General features: G+C 48.0%; 1 protein-coding gene across 4 annotated transcripts in view; it reads right to left on the bottom strand.

Moving 5' to 3' along the window:
• Positions 1-232: 232 nt before the first annotated feature.
• Positions 233-21,916, bottom strand: part of PTP4A3 (protein tyrosine phosphatase 4A3) — a 193,828-nt gene continuing 172,144 nt past the window's right edge. For all 4 annotated transcript variants that reach the window (XR_014961468.1, XR_014961469.1, XM_085604825.1 and 1 more), the window contains one exon: positions 233-1,971. Coding sequence is in view for 2 of the 4 variants with exons in the window: in XM_085604825.1 (XP_085460951.1) it covers positions 1,854-1,971 (118 nt within the window). In the remaining 2 variants the exon portion in view is untranslated. The remainder of the gene's footprint in view (positions 1,972-21,916) is intronic.

Genomic DNA, 21,916 nt, shown 5'->3' with positions numbered 1-21,916 from the left:
ATTTTCTTCGTATTTTATCCTATATTGTCAGATTAACTATTTCCTTCTTCTGGATATATATCTTTTTGTCCTGTGGAAGAACTCGCATTCTTCAGCTCTGTTTGACTGTTAGTCAACAGAAATAATGCATGCTTCCACTAAAGGAGAATTTGATTGCTTGAGACACCAAAAAGCAACTTCGGTTTCAATGCTTGAAGGGTCTTGCTTTTCAAAAATCTAGACATTGCCAAAGTGATTTTAAACAAATTTATTAGTTTATCTGAATATACTTCTTTTCAAAGACATATATACATTTCACAAGTCTGCCATTTTTCAAAATATTTTTCAAAGGGAACATCTTTCCTTCCGATTTCATAAAAGTAAGTTTGGAAAGACCATTTGAATCCCACCTATATCATTTTGGAAACTTTGAACACACCATACTTTGTAGGTAAATCAAAAGTTCTCAAAATAAGTTAACTAATACTTAAGCTATTCATATTGAAACAATATTTCTACAATTGTGATGACCTTTGTTGTATTGCGCTTACATCAGTGTTACATAACAGTTTTAAGGGGTGCAAGAAAGAAAATTGAATTTTTTCTGAATACCAAAGGAAGAAAATGTCATGCCAGTGCACATTTATAGGAGTTGACATCAAACGAAGATTCAATCAGGCTCAGATGTTTGACTCAAGTCGTACGCTACAACAGCAGAGAACAAGACTGATCCTGCAGCATCAGCTAATTATTCTGCAGCTGAAATATCCAAAGTCAAAGCAAGGCAATGGAGGGATTTAAAAACAAAATTAGGTTCCAAGTTTGAAATACCCTTCCCATTACCAACCCAAATGTACAGACCTACATGGTTTCTAATATTTCCAACCTGAAGGTGGTGTGGGTGCTATAAAATAAAATTCATTGTTTTTATTATTTACAAATACAACTTTTTCATTACTTGAAAAGTGATCAATCTGGATAATGAAAGTTGATGGAGGCAATTGCCTCCCTTTCGCTTTAGTTTGGAAGTGCATCTATACAGCATCAATCTCCCTCTAGCCAACGCAGAGATGCGGTTCTATCAGGCACTTTGTAGTAGTCACTGGTATTCAAAGCTTTAAGCTGTCCCCTACAGCGGGAAGCATTCACAAAACAAGTCATTGCAAACCAGTTTATATACCTTCATTACATATGGCGGGTCGGGTGGCGGACTGTGCATGAGCGGTATTACCTAGAGTTTTAAAGGTTTTCGGTGGCAGCTAGGCTCGATTCAGCTTCCAAAGGGAGTCCTTAGAGCAATTTGCATGAACTTATGCAACATGCTTGGCTTCCACTGAGGGGCTTAGAAAGAGGAAGTATAGTAGCCAGCCTGGCTAAGGGATTACTCAAAGGGCTCCATCTGAAAAACCCTCTGCAAATATCACAAAAAAGCTCTCAATTGCTTGGCTGTATGTGCAGTCCTCACTTTTACGAAAGGATTTCTTCGAACACCAAGGATGCACACACAAAAAAAAAAAAAAGTCTCCTACTCGCTGCCATGACGAAGGACAACGCGTGTAAGGTTTCATTGCATTTTTCTAAAACCACATTTACCTATAAAAATATCGGGTTACCCTTTCAAAACACAGATCCTGCAAGCAAAATGAAACTGCAGAATCCTTCAGCTTTAGTCTTAAAAAGTGAAATAGTCAAATGGTGTTTGTAGATCTGCAGCTCTGGTCAAGGAACGCCTGCCGCCTTAGTAAAAAGAGTGCCTTATTTGGAAAAAAAATTAAAAAAAGAAATAAAAAAGTGCCAGCGCTCCAGAACTATATGGTCAGTGTCCGTGTGTGTGCCTGTCCCTGTGCGCATGCTTTCTCCTGCAGTCGCTGGGGTTACATGATGCAGCATTTGTTCTTATGGTTGCGTGGGTCCTTGAATCGAAGCCTTTGTTTCGGTCGGTATTTTTCCAAGTAGGTTAACTGCTTGCTGTTGATGGCTCCTCTTCGTTTCCTGGAAAGAAACAAAATATTAAATGGGTTTTGTTGAAGTTATAAGTAGGCGCTTCACACGAATGAATCTGGAGCCTTTTTAAGTAGCGGTTCTGTCTACATCCCACATTAGGCCCTTAGTTACGGCCGCAGCTCCCGACTGGGAGCAGTTCACCCACCCGCCATTAAATGCTGCCTTCATCCAGACCGCGCAAGCGCACGCCAGCATTCCATGATTACATCATCGCATTCTCTCAGCCACATTCATCCCACTGAGCACCAGCGCACACATGCTGGAGCGGGCACGCGCCAGACTCAGCCAGTCTGCTGACTGCCAGGCATGGATATGGAGAGGAGAGCTTCTTTGAGATTTTGAAGTTATATGTATAGTTATCCTATACATTTATCCTCTGAGGGAGTTCATCAGTTTAAAGGCTGTGGGAATCCACTTCCGATGTCACCATGAGCACCAAAGGTCATATGCTCTTACACTTCCTGGGATGCACCAAAGCTCATGTGCTCTCACACTTCCTGGGATGCTATCATTGGGTCCACAAACATGCCAGCAATGTCACTTCTGCAAACACCGTTTGGCTAAATGATGCCAGTTGCTCAAATAAAGCCCTATTAAAAGTTGCAGTGATGGACACCTACATGTTTGTCCTTCCCAAAGGCTCATCAGCCTCGAGTAGCTCCCCCCCCCCCCCCCCAGATGTATAGCTAGCAATCCCAGCCATGGGCTCTTAGTGAAGGCATACCCAGGGCTTTAAGTGGGCCGGGTCTGTCCGGATCTGAGAGGGGGCCTCGAAACGGGTCTCTATCGGGCTCTATTTTCAGGCCTCGCAGAGGTAGTCCGTTATCTTTTTTTTTTCTTGGACTGCAGTGAGTCGAACTGGAAGGTTTACAGCTGTGTTGGAAGATGGGAAGCTATGGAACGGGAGTAATGTGAAGTTGAGGAAAAGTGGGGAGTGCGTCTGGACTCGAGCTTAATAGGGAAAGAATCTTCTGGTGAAGCACAATATGCGGACTTAGAACAGCGGCACCTCTGGCTGGTAAGCAGGTCTGAATGACAGAACGAGTGGATCTGCGAAGGAGTGCACATCAAAGGAAGATACCACCAAGGATGAGCGATTGCGCGAGGGTATGTTTGTGGTCCTGTGTTGTTTCCAACGGGCATGAAGTAATATGTAGCTTTAGTTGCATTATTTAAGCTTAAAATTAATATATTCGCATTTATTGTTTTATTTCCTATGGGTATCATTCAGTATATAGTATCATTTTGTATTATTGTTCTTAAAGACAGATGTGTTACATTTCACGTCAACATTCTAGAATAGAGAATCCGAATGTTCAGTTTTACAGCATAGCTTGGAATACATTCAACAAGTGACGTTTTCACACAGGAGCCAATTTCCTGTGCTAGAATTCGTTCCCACTTCGCCCCTACTTGAACCTCTGCCTGACATTAATCAATCCAGCCATAACCCCGCCCAGAGCCATTCACCTGCCAGCAACCGAAGAAGAGATGGCAGTAGCGTCGCTATCAGCTTTTTCTGATTAACGGCAACCAACATGTGCATGGCAACTTGCAATGCTTGTGGGGGAGCAGAGGACATTTGTAACACATTATTTAACTGAGACGGGCAAACTCAGCAAGGCTATGAATGCCATGTTCCGAACCACCCCGATCACACAAGTCAATCCTATTCGCGACTGCTAGTTTGACGCCTCTTATTTATGTGTTTTTATAAAGCGCGTACTTTACCCAGAGGTGTCAGAGTGCTTTAAAATAGAGTGAAGTAAATTACATAAGGAGTTCGAAGTAACATGGTAGTAGATGGCACTACTCAGGGCTTTAAGTGGGCCGGGTGTGAGAAGTTTGCTTGGTATATGCTGGTCACTAGTTAAAGTGGCCACCTTCCACCAGTACAATTCGACTCTTATGGTAGATAGGTTTAAGACAACCTTTTTAAGAAAGCTATCCTAGTGGTAGCTGTGGAGAGCAGCCTTCAGGCTAAGTCTTTAGAGGAATGTAAAGCAGCTTGTTTTACCTTGTAATCTCTTGAATCACTAAATGAAAGGACACCACACGGGTATATATATAAAATATATATGCATTTATTTCTAACACACTCTACTAATCTATTACGAGATTAGAAGTCAAGGACATATGCACAAATCAACATTTCACAACAAGTTAAGCACAAATATGGCTGGGGCGCTAGGGGTGTACCAGACCATATACTGAAAAAGAGGTTTAGGAATATCGACTTGAGAAGAGACAAGGCCTAGGGCCTTCAGAAACGCTGGGGCCTCACTAATTCAACCAAGGCAGTTAAGTAAAGGACCCACGGGAGACGCATGCAGTGTGAGAACACAGCCACGAATACCAATAGACTTCAATGGAGCAAGTCGCGGTTGGAATTTTAAAGTTTTAGGATACTTCGGGAGAGTCTACAAGCAAGTCACTTACAGGGTAAGTAGTTCTAGAGCCAACACCCACAGGAGCACCATAGTGCTTGAGTTACCTCACCCAGGGAAGCTGGGTGCAAAGGTGTCTTTTGGTGTCGGGTCGCGGCGTCGTTTTCAGTGGGGGCCAAAGAAGACTTCCTGCTTGTGAAGACAGGAGAAGTGTCCGGTGGAATCCAAGGCTGGATTCAGAAGAAAGAAGACCTGAAAGCAGAGGAGACAGTGTTCAAAGTCACTTGCCAGTGACCCGGGGCCAAGAAGCTGGATGCCCACAGTAGTTGGGTGATTTCAGATGATCACGGGTGTCTTGACTCTTCAGCCACGATGTCCAGGAGGCATCGACTATGACCAGGAGCTGGATTCGGCATGTCCCACGAAGTCTGCAGCTTACTGAGGTGTCAGCAACCGGATTGGAGCCAACAAGCCTCGGCAACAGCAAATCTCGTGGAAAGTGAAGCAAGTCAGCGGTGCAGACCAGCAAGGTCTGAGGGACTCACCTAGCGAGGGTAAGTCAGGGCAGGCCTGGAGCAACCAGGGAAGCCCTTTGGTTCTGTAGAAAAGTCTTCTGGGGACCCACAAGCCAACCGGCAAGTGATCGCGAAGACGCCTCGGGAGGATTCACTCACCAGGAGCCCACGGTCACTCGGGACAAGGTAGGCCTCTGATTTTCAGAGGAAAGCACAAGTCCGTAGAACGTCGTGAAGGGGTTGAACTCGACAATAGTGCACGGTACCCAGGTATTGCTGGTCCTCATCACTCGTGGGGTCCACTTGCCTCAGCTTCGCTGGGGACTCACAATGGCCTTGGAGAAGTCAGGAAATCCACTTCAGGGGCTTCAGGGACTTCGGACTCTGGCGGAAGTGGGAAAATTTGCGACCGTTGATGCAAAGTTTTGGTGCCTGCCAAGCAGGGGAGTCACTCCTTGACTCCAAGGGAGATTCTTCAGTCTTCCAAAGGTAGTGGAACGTCGAAGGTCCATGATTCTTCTTCAGAGCGTCGTCCAGGGATATCTAGTTTGCAATGGCAAGGGTTCCTTAACTTATAATACAAGGAAGGGAGGGACTAGCTCTATGACCACTCCTATGGGAGGGTCAGGGGAGTGGGTGGCTACGCCCACTTCCCTTTGTCCAGTTTCACACCAGAGCAGGGGCTGGTAGCCCCTGAACCGGTTTGAGCTGGCATATGCACAGAGGAGCCTACTGCTCCCCCAGTGCAGGACTTCAAAGCACTCTAGGAGTGCACCCACCCAGCCCCAATACACTAAATTCTGTCTGGAAGGTGGTTACACCTCCCTGTGACAGGATGCCTATTGTTGGGCCTCCTCCACTGCTTTCGGTCAGCAGCAGGAGGGCAGCCCAGTGTCTGTGCTGGTGGCATCCATTTTGTGATGCCAGGGCTCTTCAGGATTCTACCGTGTTTCCACAGTGGGTACATGTCTATCCCTCTAGAAGGGTGGGATCATACTCCCACACTAGTTACTGGTGTGGGGGTATGATTCCAAAGCGTTTTACACCAAACACGACATGTCTTGATGCAGCCATCCCAAAGTTAGCATTTACCGCTAGGTTATAATGCACTTAAGAGTATATGGTTTAACCGCATCCACAACCAGCCACAGAGGATGGACTCAGAGCTGCAGAGGGGCCCTGCTCAGGCAGAGGCACCCCCTCACATGGAAACCAAGCATCCTGCCCTCAGGATTGTTAGGACCTGCCTTAGGGGTGACTGATAGGTTTATATGTGCGTGTATGGTGAGATATAGGGAACCTATACCTCAGTGAGGAGTGCTAACACTACCTCACCCAGGCTGCAGTAGCAGGCCTGTGGTGTCAGATTTAGTCTGCTTCCCAGGTGTGACATAATACATGCTTCAGCCCCTGGTAGGCCTGTGGAGTACCTATGCCCTTGGTACCCAAGGTACCATATACTAGGGGCTCATAAGGTACCACAGTATCCAATCACTAGTGCATCTAATATGCACTAAGTTGTTTAGAGAGAACAGAGAGGCTGGGGCCCGATTAGCAGGGACCCAGCCAGACTATAGCCAGAAACCAGTGTAAACATCCGAAAAAAAGTGGGGGCAACATAAGTGCAGATACTACTCTCCTACACCGGGTCTGAGCACCGGCAGTTATTTTTAGGGAGGTCTCAATATGGGTCCCTATCTGCCTCTATTGTAGGGCCTCGCAGAGGTAGACCGTGATTTTTTTTTTTTCTTGGACTGCAACGAGAGCATGCACATCGATGTGGGCATGCTCATTTTGCTCACTACTGAGTAGTGGAGGTCAAGGCATGACGTCATGCCAGGTGAGCCGCGTTGTAGGAGGTCTCTGTGGCATGTTTTGACGGGGGTGGTGGCTTCGCTAAAACTCACCCGTGAAGCCGCGTTGCCTTCTGTGAGAAGTGCTTCTAGTGCACTCAACCTCCCGTATAGGGTGGCTTCACGTGAGGCTGTCTGCCTGGGCATTTCCCGGGATGACGACACCGGTCTTGGGGTACTGGGGAGTGTGTATGGCGTTATCCATACATAGCCTTGCTGTAATAAGAAGGTGAGAGCGAGCCTGAGCGGGGAATTCCAGATCGGATGACACTTTGAGGAGTCCTAGAGCGGACGGCTTGTCAGAGCAGGGGCTACTGCTACACTAGTTATCTTTATTTAGACCATGCCTCTACTTAGATAGGCCACACCCCTTTGAGGTTTGCCCCGTCCCTTTTAGAGCACCCCCAGTTTTTTTCCCCTACTTAAAAGCCCTGGGCATACCAAATGCGCCATAGCGAGATAAGACAATTTCAGGTCTTTCATTGCACAATTAAAGCTCCCTCAGAAAATCAAGTTCAGCAGTAGTGCCTCCCTAACCTTCTGACTTTAGTGAGCCCCCACTCAATCACTACTGGAAGCCAGGGACCTCCACCTAAACAATGTCTACGGTTTGAACCTCAAATCTACACAAAAATACAGAAACAAGTGTACATCAAATACACAAATTATGAATTCACAGAAATGTAATTCACAAACAAAAATGGAAATGTTACTTTTAATAGGAATTTTGAGCTTTTCAAAATGTAGTTTTATTTCTAAAACACAAAGCATTATACTAGACTATAGCATATCACGTTGTCCTTTTTTTTGTTGTAAATCTTTTTATTAAAACTGATTTGACAACATGGCATAGTATCACAGAATCCTAGCAAAGGTGGCAGCAAAACAGAGGTTCATCAGAATACATTGACTTCATGCAGTAGGAATTACACGGTGAGGGAGACATCTTCTAACAATTGGGGGCGGGGATCAGATATTTCCACGGTATGTGTTCCAGGGGGCCCATACTTTGGACCACTTGCAAGGGCAACCACGAGCAATATAGACAGACTTCTCTCGCTGCATGCAACAATCGAGGGCTTTATCCCAGTCTGCAATTGTGGGTGCGCGTGAGGCACCCCCCAGAGCTGCGCAATATTTCTTTTGGCTACCATGCATCCGAGTGTGACCCATTGCATGGCATAGTTGTTACGGTCGGTTGGTTCCCAAATATTAAGGAGACATCTGGGGGCTTCGGGCTGGATCTCAATTTCTAGAGTGTCACTCATATCGTGTATCGTACGCCAGTAGTCCTGTATCAGCCTACAGTGCCATATGGTGTGCATAAAAATGCCCGGATGTGCGCACCCCCGCCTGCAAGACCCATCCGTCTGGCCCCCCATGTGTACCAGCTGGGGCCCCGTTATGTATATTCTGTGTAGTATTTTCAACTGCACCAGTCGGAGCCTCGCTGATATTGCGCACGTTGTCCTTCTTGCTCCTAATGCATGCTCTTTATCGCCAGCTACTACCGCTTCAAAAGAGGCCACAAATCTTGAATCATAGATTCTATTTCCTGCAGTTGCACCGCTCCCACGAATCAAGATTAGGTTAACAACTATGGGGCCGATTACACTGCAGCCCATAAAGGCTCCAACCAGTCCCAGCCTTCAAGGCTGCATCGTAGTCACCCCCTCGGTTTACTTTCCAGGCACCTAATTACAATCTAGTGGGTCGAAAAGTAAACCGGCCATTCTGGCTGGCTTCCGTTGGGCTCAAGGACCCAGTCGGCCAGTCAGAAACGGCTTGTAATACCAAAGGGCGGGCCTTTCCGCCCTTGGGTTTACGATGCACGGTTTCCAGCATGGTTTCCATACCGGCCTGTTTGACATGGTAACCATGTCGGAAAGCGTTCGGGGGGGGGCCCCCAGCAGGGCCCCCTTGTGTGTGCAGCCTTTGGTTGGGGGCCGAGGGAGCACCCATGGGGCCCCAGTTACCGCAGACCGGAGGTCAGTCAGTCCCACGGTTGACATAATCAGGCCCTTGTTGTTTAGTCTCCAATTCCGAATTCATTTTTATTTACAGAGCACTTTAAAAGCTTCCATTTTTTTTCTTATGCATACTTTACCCTACTAATATAAGTACATTTTCTCAAAAATCCTGGATCACTTAAACAGAAGTTCCAGAACCCCTGTATTCTGGTACATTATGACAGTGGCCACAAAACTATGAAACTATAGGAGCCAAACGATACAGAATAAAATGTACACACAACCTATACGCGGAGGTCACGGCTCCCCCTCAACCATGTTATTCATTCACCCAACACGGACAAATGATTGGTGCAGTGAGACAAATAGGTTCCCTTTGGGTCTGTAGAGTGCAGGGATGATGGATGTACAAAAGTCAGAAGGGGGTGTCAGCCCCAAACGTAAAAAAAAAAAAAAAAAATTGAATTACAGCACATTCAAAATAGCTAATATTGTTAGCTGCAGATTTACTGAATTAACCCATGTATAGAGACAGCAAACCAAATTCACATTCTGCACACATGAATTATACTTTTTTTTAAAAAGGAGATTAAAGCAGTATTCCTTGGTAAAATCGATCCCTGCACAAAAATTCAGTAAAAGGAGCGTAATAAAGTCAGAAAAAGTGCATCTCGGTGGAACAATAAATACATGGAGTTAAAACAATAAAAAAAAATACCTAACCAGGACCACCAGTAAAATATACATATTGCAATGCACAACAGTTTTCTTGCCCAAAACTTCTTACTTTGAAATGCAAGGCCATGGTCTATAATTGCATTCATAAGCACTACGATGGTGACCGTGTGAAAGAATCAAACTCATCAGTGGCTGTTGGGTTGATCCAGTGCATCTCCGGTCCGGTGCAGATAGGCCTGTCCAACCAAGTCACCCACAAACATTACTGCTAAGCTCTTGAGTGAAGAAGAGGCACAGACCGTGAGCGGATGGATGAAAAAGAGGGTAAACATTGCCTTGGGCTGCAGTCCTGCACGCCTTGCCCTGCCATCATTCGCAGAAAGAGGTGCCTGAGGAAAGCACCCAAGGTTACCAGATACAGAGACCCTCAGCTCCACTGGCAGCAAGGCAGTGATTGGCCATCAAACAAATCTTCCACAAGTACGAGTTACTTACCTTCGGTAACGATGTATCTGGTAGAGACGTTGTCTAGCCGCAGATTCCTTAACTTAGAATATCCCCAGGTGTCAGACTGGATCCGGAAAACTTTTTTGCAGCAGCACCACTGCGCGCCAGGGGATGGCGCCACACGTACGCAACGTCAGCGAGGTCCTATAAGTCGCTCCCAGCACGCTGATTTCCGTTTTCTTCGGAGAAGCTTTTCTGCGACAACACGGAGCCACCAACAAAAAAACTCTGAAAGTATGGGAACAGTGTGCGATGGATGAAAATCCATGAATAAATAAGTAGGATGGTGCAAGACACCCAACGTAAAAGAGAACCAGACATTGCCTACATACAAGTGAAAAAGCTGTGAGAAAGAACCTCGCAAGCTAAGCAAAGACCCTTCCCAAGTGCAACAAGGGAAGAATATCTCAACAGACAGAATAGACTTAATACCATGCAGAACAACAGACAGAAATAGACTGTCAGTAACATGTAGAACTGTCATCCAGCAAGAACGGAGCACAGAGAAAACCGTCCACCGCAGGAAGGTATGAAGAGTCTGGCACTGCCCCTATAGTAACGGAGGTCTAAAATAGAGGTCAACAGATCCCCAAGGAAGACTACTGTAGAGGTGACTAGGACCCTGAGCCAATAGAGAAGGCGGGGGGAGGAGGGTGGGGGGAGGCAGCAGGAGAAGATAAGAAAATGAAGAGGAATTGCCTGGTGAAGGTTAATCAAAAGGCATTATTTTACAGGTAAGAAACCCTGGAGAGGGAGTCAACTGTATTATGGTAAAAGAAACCCCTGAGAGGGAGTCAGCTGTATTATGGCAAATGCCAAAAGGAAGCAACAATGTGAGCACCCATGAGAGAAAAAACCATGCCAACTGCAAAAGGAAGGCCAGCGGAGAACCCCACTTGGCAAGGTCCTCGCAGAACGGGGAGGCTGGGTGGGTGATAAGGAATCTGCAGCTAGACCAGGTCTCTACCAGATACATTGTTACCGAAGGTAAGTAACTCGTACAGCTGATAGACATCTAGCCGCAGATTCCTTAACTTAGAATAGATACCACAGCCATACTCCAAAGGGGAGGTGGGTCTACGACCGAACAGAAAGCACCAAGCATTTGAGCCGGCAACATAGTGACGGATAATGGGAAAGGCTGTGGCGGAACAGACAACAACCCAAAGATAACGGGATGCAAGACATCCCAAAAATGCCATAATGGTGCTAGACCATACCTGCATAAGCATGAGAGGTAGAAATGGCATCAGCCTTATACCAGAACAAAAGAAAGAGGAAAAAGGACCACTCTCAGCGTAATGGCGTACTATGTGAACACTGATTAAAGAGATGCAACCAGAGCCTACCAGGCTAGCCCACGGAAGGAAGGCCGGAGAGGCTACAGCCAAGAACCAAAGGTCAAGACCAGAAATCAGTATGGCCAGTGCACACCCAGTCCCAAAAAGGGAAACAGGGACGAACAGTAACAATCTTAAGCACGCTAATGCAGGCCAACACAGAAACATGCGCAGAGCAAACAGCTACTGAGACCATAAGGTGGCGTAGCTAAAATAAGCATAAGGCTGCTAAACCAGGCAGCGGTAAGACCAAGGTGAGAACGCACACAAGAAATACAGATATGCAGGGTGGAAATCTAGGACGACTGACATTAGAAGAGCCGTCCCGCATGCCCAGCTAATACAATATAGCACAGCCGAAGGATGGTGCAGCAGAGGCACCAAAGTACTAAGACGTAGAAACGGAGGAATAATCGCAGAATTTCAGACCACACCCTCCGACAGGAAGGAAAGTAACCTTTGTCCAAAAGAGAGAAGCGTTCAGTAACTGAACCGGAAGAAGGTAGCAGTGTAAAACCGGGGAACCACCCCAGTAAGTAGAATGCAAAAAAGGGCCCGATTGGTAATGTCGCATGCATCACTGGAAATGTCCCTGAAACATGGAGACTTCGGACCAGACCATGTAGCCTCGAAGAGAGGAAGAGTTAGGAAGCCATGGAACTAGTGTGTGTATATATATATATATATATATATATATATATATATATATATATATATATATATACATATATATATACACACACATACATACATACACATACCGTAATGGCAGACTGAAGCTGCCTTTAAAGCGTGACGAACACCCCGAAAACCTGAGCAAATTAGTCTGTACCTGTCCCAGTGCACGATTTTATCCACACTCAGTGTGGGAGGGTATGCTCAGACGTGAGTCCCTTGCTCATTGCACCATCAGGATTCAGGCAAGCCGGGCCGACGAAGGCTGTGATGCCAGAAACCGGTCCCCGGAAGCTTGTTTCCTTCCCAGTATAAGAATTGGCTTGGTAGTTTGGTTTGCCCTGTTCCCATCATGCACTGGGACAGGTACAGACTAATTTGCATGTAGCCAGGTTCTGAGCTGGGATGGTGCAGTGAGCTAAAAAACGGTGATGGATTAAAACCATGATCTCTTGACTTGGTAAGAGTATTCTGCATCATTCAGAAACTCTGTCCATCACCACCCCCTTTTCCCTAAATCTAGGTTTAGGGTGGGCACGTGGCAGCCCAAACAAAATTAGGTTTGATGGTCTGAGCTCAGGGTTGTGGTCTGCAAAAGTCGAATTGTGACATTCTTTTGTTGATCGTCTATGTATTTGGGTTTTTAATGCACACTGTAGATCAGCACACGCTCTGTACTTTATTACATGTAATCAATATTTTTGCAGCGTGAATCTTTCTGGATTCACTATGCTGTGCATTATTCCGCGATCTTGTGGTTGGGTCCGGATTCGTAGTCTTTTCTTTGTTTTTTTTTTTTTTTTTTTTTGTAGCCCAGGTGGGCGTCGACGTCCACCATTTGGTGCACCTCCCGTGACGTCGTCGTGCTTCCTGCGGAAGTCCCACCTTTGGGGCGCCATCTTCAGATTCTTTTTTCCGCCGTTGGGTCTGGATCGTCATCGGGAAGCTCCAGAAGTTCACTCGGAGGAAGAAGGAAGAAAAGCGAGTTTCATCGATAGAATCAAGAGAAGACATCAGGAAAGAACAGATTTCGACAGGAACGCGAAGAAAGAAGACCAGCGAGCCTTTTTCTTCGACAACCTTGGAGAATGCACGCTCAGAGACCCTGAGCGAAATGGACAAGACGCCATTCAAGTTCTGCCCAAACTGCCACCACAAGTTCGCGCAGAAAGACCTGCATCCGGTCTGCAACCTCTGCCTACCGGTGGATCATCAGAGTATCGACTGCAACGCCTGCTCAGTCTTCGCGCCGAAGACACTCAGGGTGAGAGAGAGGCAGAGGAGAGCCAACGCCAACATGGAGGGCCAAGGAAAACCCCCGACACTCTACGCGCTGGGCCTCGACACGGACGACGAGGACAACGTCGCCGAGGCAGCCGAAAACTTCACGGTCGTAGAGACCGACAAGAAGAAAGAAGACGAGGTAAGAGAATCGTCGAGCGCAAATCAAAAAACACCTCGAAAACACGAGGGTGACTCGAGAAAAACTGAGTCAAGGTCCACGAAGGGAGCCCCGGCGCCGAAAACTTCGACGTCCAAAGGGGGAACTTCGGACAAAAGGCCCAGCGGATCCTTACAAAAGGACTCCCTGGCGCAGAAAGACGCCGAAAGGCAAGGGTCGTCGAAATCATCCCATGAAACGGGCCGATCGACGCAGAAAGAACGTTCGACGTCGACGCAAGTTTCATCGAAAAGGCCCGCGGTCGACGCCGAAAGCATCTCCGAAATGGAGAAAAAGAAGAGGCGGCTCGAGGCCGAAATGGAGAACATCCTTCAAAGGAAGAAGGAGTTCGACGCCAGGATGAAGGAATTCAAGATTCCAACGGTTTCATCGGCGGACGTCGTCGAAGTCGAGGAGGAGTTCGACGCCGAAGGGCTGACAAGGGACCTCGAAGAGGAAGAGGAGCCCTATTATGAGGAAGAAGCCGAGGAAGAAGACCAACAATCGTTCTTCGAATCGGCGACATCTACCGGCAACGACGTCGAATGGCAAGATCTCGACACCGAAAACCCGGAGGAGGCCGTGGACACGTACCCCTCGAGGCCTTCGCCACCAGACGACATCGGGGTGTACAATATGGTGGTGAAGAGCGCAGCAATGGCCTTCGGCGTCAAGCTCGACGAGGAGAGGCCGAAAGCAGATTTTCTCGTCGAAACACTGCTCCCCATCCAGACTAGGAGCCAGTTCCTCCCCATGCTACAAAGCGTGATGAACCAGGGGAGAGAAGCCTTCAAGGAGCCTGCCACCTGTCGGTCGATCACGCCCAGGACAGAGAAAAAGTATAAACACTCCTCCCTGGACCCACCTTACATCAAGGGTAGCGTCACCGCAGACTCCATCATTGCCTCCACGGCCAGGAGAAGGGCCAACGTGCCAGCAACCTCGGGCCCACCTCCAGATAAAGAGAGCAGGAGAATCGACCTCACAGGCAGAAAGGTCGAGAGGAACGCCGCAATGCACTGGCGCATGGCGAATTCAAATGCACTCCTAAATAGACACCAGTACCAACACTGGGATGAAATGGGGGAGCTAGTAAAGCACCTCCCCGAAGAATACCGCCAGAGAGCCTCTCACCTGGTAGATGAAGGCAAGAACATCGCCAACTCCTGTATAAAGACGGCGTTGGATGGGGCAGAGACTTCAGCAAGACTCATGGCCATAGGGGTCACAGAAAGGAGGCATGCATGGCTAAGAATCTCGGGATTCAAACCGGAAGTGCAGAACAACATCCTGGGCACTCCCTTCAACGGAGAGACACTGTTCGGAGCAACGGTGGACGAGAAGCTCACCCAGCTCAAGAAGGAGAACGAGACAGCGAGGTCCATGGGGGCCCTGCAGCTGAGGGGAATGAGACGAGGAAATCCCTCGAGGAGACCCTACGGTAGGGGTGGAAGCCAACAGGGGACGTCGCACCAGGCGTTCCAACAAGGTCAGCAGGGCGAAGGTCACGGACAAAGTCAGCAGAAGCAAAGCTGGCAATATCAACCTCGGGGCCAGTCCTTTCGAGGGAGAGGGAACGGACGTGGCCAAAGGAGGAGAGGGGGCGATCAGCCCTCCTCGAAGTGACTCAGCACGCAAGAAGACGCCCACCCTCGTCAGGCCCCCAAGGGTGAGGCGCAAAAAGGTGTCATCAGGGGGAAGAGAAGATCCAAGAGCCTACGAGCATACGTCACCGGTAGGCGGAAGGCTGAGGTTCTACCTTCAGGAGTGGCGGCGCATAACCACAGACAAGTGGATACGGAACATCGTGCAGTACGGATACTGCGTAGACTTGGAGAAAAGACCTCCAAACAGAAAGCCGAAGGGAAGACAGAGATCGGCCCAAGAACTGGCAATACTCAGAGAAGAAACACGGAAACTCCTGCAAAAGGGAGCCATAGAGACAGTGCCGTTCAGGGAACGCAACAAAGGGGTCTACTCAAACTACTTCGTGGTTCCGAAGGTAGACGGAGACCTCAGACCCATACTGGACCTCCGGTACCTAAACAAGTTCGTCAAAACACAAAGGTTCAAAATGATCAATAATGCTGTTCAGTGATATTTAGATCTGGGTAAAAAGAAAGGTAAACTATCAAACACCAAAAAGGTGATGGAAGTTAAGATTGCAGATAGTCTAACCATTTAGCAATTGCTTGGAGTAGCATTCCAACCAACTGTTTTTTGCCACGGTGCCACTCTAATGATTTGCATAAGGCTTGCCTTGGTTTAGTGACCCTGCTCCTCATGGGAAGAGTCCATCCTGAACTGCCAGGAGAGAGCACAGGCAACACCAGACCAGTTCTGGACTTAGGCAATCTACAGTGAGGCATAGCTTGGATCATGTTGCATAGAGAGCAAGGGACCAATGTCTGAGGATACCCTGGGCCCCGTCGAGTTTTGCATCCATTACAAACAGGTGATGTGGGAATGCTTGCCAATAGTGTACCGACTGGCAATCGGTCGTGTTAGCATGCCAAGTGATCGTTTTCACCCACTGTACCACTCTAGACAGAAGCTAATCAGTAGAAGTCAATCATTTTACCAGTGTGTGTTCACTTCGAGAAGAACATGGGCCCAGAGACACAAAGTAGTCCAAGCGCACTGCTGCAGAGGCAAATGAATTGGGGGATTTCAATCTAGACTAGACGGATTACTACAAGGTGGAAAACAGAAGTCACACTTTTTTTTCCCAAGTTCGGAACGCGCATCCTGTATCATACAACCTGTTAAGCCAGTAAACTATGGGGCTGGAGGGGTACACCATCAATATAAGTTCTATTTTGTTTACATGAGACAGGAAGAATAAATCATTCGTGAGGAAGGGGCATGTAGGGACAATGTACTTCACTGAAGTCCCTGAATTCTAAAGGCAGGTGCATTGCACCAAACACAGGTCCTCGTAGCGTGCCTGCGGTGGCTCTGACATCTTGGACATTTCCCCTTCGAGCTCCACTGCACTGAAAGGGGTTATGCTATTTTAAGGTGGAATATTTCGATGAAGCTTGATTGCATAGCATCGGTGCTTAAATTGTGAAAAAAGAAAGACCGGGGTCCTCGCAAGGAGGACACTGCAGCTTGCACCAATCAATGCCTCTATGAGCTGCCAATCACAGTACCAACACAATTATTAATCATCATACTTTTGCAAGTGTGACGATTCAGACTATTCCTAGCCGCCAAAGCTATAGGAATGGCTTGGGTGGAAGGCATTAGGCCATGTGTATTGTATTATTTAACAGCGGTTATGCTCATACCTAAAATAGGCAGACAGTGCCACCATATGGCAGATTGTCATAAGCTTCAGTGCTGACAATTTAGTGCCGAGCACCGGAAACCACCAGCTCAAATTAAGCACTGCATAGCACGGTATTTTTTAATGCTGCCTCTCCGCATGAAAAAGTGAAAAATCATGGTGCATCGTCTCCTGCGTGTGGATAGACAACTTTTTCTTTTACTTCCAAATTCTGCTTCCTATGAGCTCCTTTTTTAGGCCTCGCCTGACCCAGCGCATGCGCTGGTCTGGCGAGACTTTTTGTGAGGGCTCAAAAAAGTGCTACCACTGTAGCCTAGAGCTACAGTGCATGTGCTCGCGCACCTCACTTTCGTGGCCACACGGCTGCTTTGATGTTCTCCGTGAGCCAGTTTTTTTTTCCTGTTTATTACTTCTATGTAGTAATGGTGGCACCAGTGCGCCGCCATTACTACAGAGCAGTAATAAACAGAAACAAGCATTGGCATAGCCAATAGGCCTCGCTTTTGGGACCTTGTAAGTATTTGGTTATGCAACTGTTGCATGGCTAAACACTTAAAAGGTCCCAAAAGCGAGACATATTGGCTATGCCAATGCTGTTTTTAAAAACTTTTTATTAGTCAGCACTAAATATACTATCGATCATGTTCTATTAAACCCCCCTCCCCCCCACGAAAAAATCTACAGCAACAGGCATACATTTTAAGAAGAGATACAACTGGAGTAATGCTGGGCGAGTCTTATTGAGTACATGTATTAAATGACCTATTAACTTAATTATAGGAGTGGACAATTTGGGGAATGAGTGAATGGCATGCATACCTTTAAATAAAAAAAAGAACCCTCAAGAATCTTGAGTGGCATGAAAAGCAAAGCTACTACAAAAGGGTTTGCAAATGAATTCTGATAAAAGTAGAATCCTAACTGCTGTCCAGAATGGATGTTAAAAGGTTAGCTGAAGGTTAGCAGAGGACTGCCCTGTAGCAACTCTCAGCCGGATCCCCTGAGGAGACCCAACCGACACCGGCCCTCCACAGTCATCGCACCCGAACTAGAACGGCCATCAACACCTCCCTTAGTTCAGGCATCTGCCCAGACAACTGGAAACGGACGGAGGTAAAACCCCTCCTCAAGAAACCATCGGCCGACCCAACGGACCTGAAGAACTACCGGCCCATCTCTCTCCTCCCCTTTGCGGCCAAAGTCACCGAGCGACTCGTGAACGCCCAGCTGATCGCTTTCATAGAAGATTGCTCCATCCTAGACACTTCCCAATCCGGATTCCGCAGCAACTACAGCACAGAGACCGCCCTCCTCGCCGCCACTGATGACATCCGCACGCTACTCAACCAGGGACACACCGCGGCCCTCGTCCTTCTAGATCTCTCTGCAGCCTTCGACACCGTGTCTCATCGCACTCTCGCGGCCAGACTGCACAATGCAGGAATGCAGGGAGCAGCCCTAGCCTGGATCCAGTCCTTCCTCTCCGTCAGCACCCAGAGGATCCGAATCCCTCCCTTCCTCTCCAAACCCACCGAAATCAACTGCGGAGTTCCACAGGGATCATCACTCAGCCCCACTCTCAACGTCTACAAGGCCCCCCTCGCCTCCATCATCCAAGAAAATGGGCTCAGCATCGTATCCTGGGCCGACGACACAGCTCACCCTCTCGCTCACGAATAATCCCGATGACACCAGACTTTATTTCCAGGACGGTATGAAAGACGTGGCAGCCTGGATGAAACAGCTGCCTGAAGCTAAACTCAGAAAAGACAGGTCCTCATCCTCGGGCCCTGCACCTCCGCCTGGGACAACACCTGGTGGCCCTCCGCTCTTGGGAACCCACCCACCCCCACAGACCACGCTCGGAACCACGGTATCAGCCTTGACTCTTCCCTCTCCATGAACCGCCAGATCAACGCCGTCGCCTCCACTAGCTTCAACTGCCTTCGCATCCTCCGAAAGACCTTCAAGTGGATCCCACCTCCTCCCCCCTTCCCCCCCCCAACCCCCCCCGACTGCAGGAGAACAGTCAACCACGAACTCATCACTAGCAGGCTGGACTACGGCAACAAAACACTACTACACAGGCTCCAGACCATCCAGAAAGCCGCAGCCAGACTCGTCCTCTGGACGCCACAGCATGAGCACATGACTCAACACCTACGTGACCTCCACTGGCTCCCCGTCGAGAAGGAGGTCGCCTTCAAACTCCTCACAAACGCCTACAAATCCCTCCACAACATCGGACCCAAATACTTCAATGAACGACTATCCTTCCACGTACCCAAGAGAGACCTCCGCTCCATCGACCTCGCCCTGGCGCAGGTCCCCCGCATCCGCAGACACAGGACCGTCAGAAGAGCTTTCACCTACATCGCAGCCAAAGCCTGGAACGAGCTCCCGGTGAACATCAGACGCACCCCGACCCTGCACCTGCTTAGGCAGGACCTCAAGACCTGGCCCTTCGACTGTTCCTGAGCCACCCCCCCCCCCCCCCACGCATGGAGATACTCATGGTTGAGTAGCCCGCTTTACAAAGCCCGATTGATTGATTGATTGATCCATAGTGGGTGAGTGTACAAGTCTGGACGCTCAGGAGTGGACACTTAGCCATCCTTCTCAGCACAGCTTGAGCCCAGCAAGCGAGATGTATCCGGAGTCCTGAATAATGGAACAAAAGTGACTATCTTCAAGAGGGTTGCATACCGCTGTCCATTTTGATGTTGTATGCATGGGGGGGCAGAGGGGGACGAGTGCTCACCACCCTAAATCATGCTCCTAGCTATATGGGCTATCTACGGCCAAACACGTGAAAAGAAAAAAATAAACATATGGCACAAAATACACTGGTGGAACTAATGCACAGAAGGGTGAGAAATGATGAAACTGAGAAAGTATCTAAGGAACTAAGCAGAGATGTGGTCTACACCTGTGGAGAGGTAAAGGTCAGTGAAACTATGCCTTCCTAGCAATGCACTTCTGGTGTTGAAGCATGCTGGGGAACATAGACAGTGCCCTAGTAGAGAATTACAGTCTCCCAACACACACTGTCAGGAGGATGAAGGCAGAGGTGCTGCGGGGACCAGGTCCAGAAATCCCCAATTAAAGATAACGAATGACCCTTGGCTGGGAAGGCAGGCAACAAGACTTCAGCATGGCAGGCCCTTCAAGTAGGAGGCAAAGAATGGTCCTGGGCATCAGCAGTCTGGGTGTTGGAGCCGTGGCTCAACAAAAGTGATCACTTGGTGCCATGGAGCAGTCTATGGGACTAGGACGCAACTTGGAAAATCCCTCTGGCAGAATCCAATGTCTTTGAGAAACCTTGCCATGGGGTGAGGGCTATGGCCAGTGTACTGAGTTGTCCATTTCTGTTGGACTATCCTCCAGGCCCTCCCGAGAACATATTGAAATGCAGAACTGTATTCATCCAGCAGGCCACTGCTGTGTGCCTCTGTGGAGCTGGGTCACATTGTAGATGGCACATGATGCAATGTAAGAAAAGGAAAATGCTACTTACCCAGTATGCATCTGTTCTTGGCATGTACAGCTTTAGAGTCACATGCTGTGCATAGCCTGCCATCTAGTGTTGGGTCTGTAGGTTTTCACTTTGTTTTTGTTCGAAGAAGCATTTTCCAGTCACGAGGTAGGTGATGCCTCCTTTCGGTGATAGTACGCATGGGTATCGACTCCATTGTTGGATTGTTTGCCGCAGAGGGTGATAATGGAGTTAGAAAGAGTAGTAAGATGTCCATGTATATATGTATCTAAGTAAGATGTAACTGCAACAGATATAGGTACCCGGGGAGGCGGGTGGGCGCATGCGACTACAGCTCATGCCAAGAACAGATGCATACTGGGTAAGGAATATGCTACTTACCAGTATGCATCTGTTCTTGGCATGTAGAGCTGCAGATCTACACACTTTTGCATCGATCGCCATCTGGTGTTGGGCCCGGATGTTTGCAGTTTGTTTTTCCTCTTGGAAAGTCTTTGGAAGTCACGAGGTCGGTGACTCCTCCCTTGGATCGTATTACGCATGGGCTTCGGCTCCATCCTCAGATTGTTTTTCGCCAACAGGGAAAGATGGAGCGTAGTAATAACAGTGTAGAAACCCACGTGTGTTGTATCTAAATAAGATAGACTGGAAAAGATACAGGTAGCCGGGGAGGCGGGTGGGCGTGTGTAGATCTGCAGCTCTACATGCCAAGAACAGATGCATACTGGTAAGTAGCATATTCCGTTCGAGGCATATGAGCCGCAGATTACACACTTTTGCATAGACTATATAGCAGTTCCCAACCTTAGCGGCGACCACCGGTATCTGTTGCAGTGGTTTGAAATAGTGTTTTTAGTACAGCCTGGCCCACACTAGCTTGTTGCTTGGTTTGCACATCTACACAGTAATGTTTAGTGAAAGTGTGCGGTGTTGACCATGTAGCTGCTTTGCAGATATCATCTAATGGGATGTTCCCTAGAAAAGCCATAGAAGCCCCTATCTTTCGTGTAGAGTGGGCTTTAACTGCAAATGCGAAATTGCAGTTCGCATTTATGCAAAGGTTCGAAGGGCGGTCCCATTAGCCTTGTGAGAACTATATTTAAGTTCCACACAGGTGAGGGTGGTACTCTAGGGGGAATTATTCGTTTGAGGCCTTCCATGAAGGCTTTAATGGCAGGCACTCTGAAAATGGATAGGTGCTGTCTGTTTTGTAGGTAAGCGGCAATTGCTGCAAGGTGTAGCCGAATGGATGTATATGCTAGATTACACCTTTGTAGATGGAGTAAGTAGCATACGATGTGTTATATAGACACGTCTAGAGGATTGATGGTGTTATGGCAATAAACAACAAATCTTTTCCACTTGGCAGCGTAGCAGAATCTAGTGGTAGGGCGTCTAGCTTCTCCGATGACGTTCATACAGTCAGGGGGAAGGTTAAGGTATCCGAATTCTAGGATCTCAGGAGCCAGATCGCAAGGTTGAGCTGAGCTGGGTCCGGGTGCCTGATCTCTCCATGGTTCTGGGTTAGGAGGCATGGCGAGAGGTGTAGCTTTTGGTGTGGTACTACTGAAAGTTCCAGTAGTGTGGTGTACCACGGTTGTCTGGCCCATGTTGGAGCTACTAGGATCAGTGTGAGGGAATGCTGTTGTAGCTTTCGCACCACTAATGGAATTAGTGGGAGAGGTGGAAAGGCGTACGCAAATTTGCCTGACCAGTTCATCCAGATCGCATTGCCTTTGGACAATGGGTGTGGGTATCTGGCGGCGAAGCTTGGGCATT

This window comes from Triturus cristatus, chromosome 5_1, assembly GCF_964204655.1.
Source record: "Triturus cristatus chromosome 5_1, aTriCri1.1, whole genome shotgun sequence".
NCBI lineage: Eukaryota > Metazoa > Chordata > Amphibia > Caudata > Salamandridae > Triturus > Triturus cristatus.
Note: the sequence above shows the minus strand (reverse complement) of the source record. Positions and strands in the feature narration are given on the sequence as shown.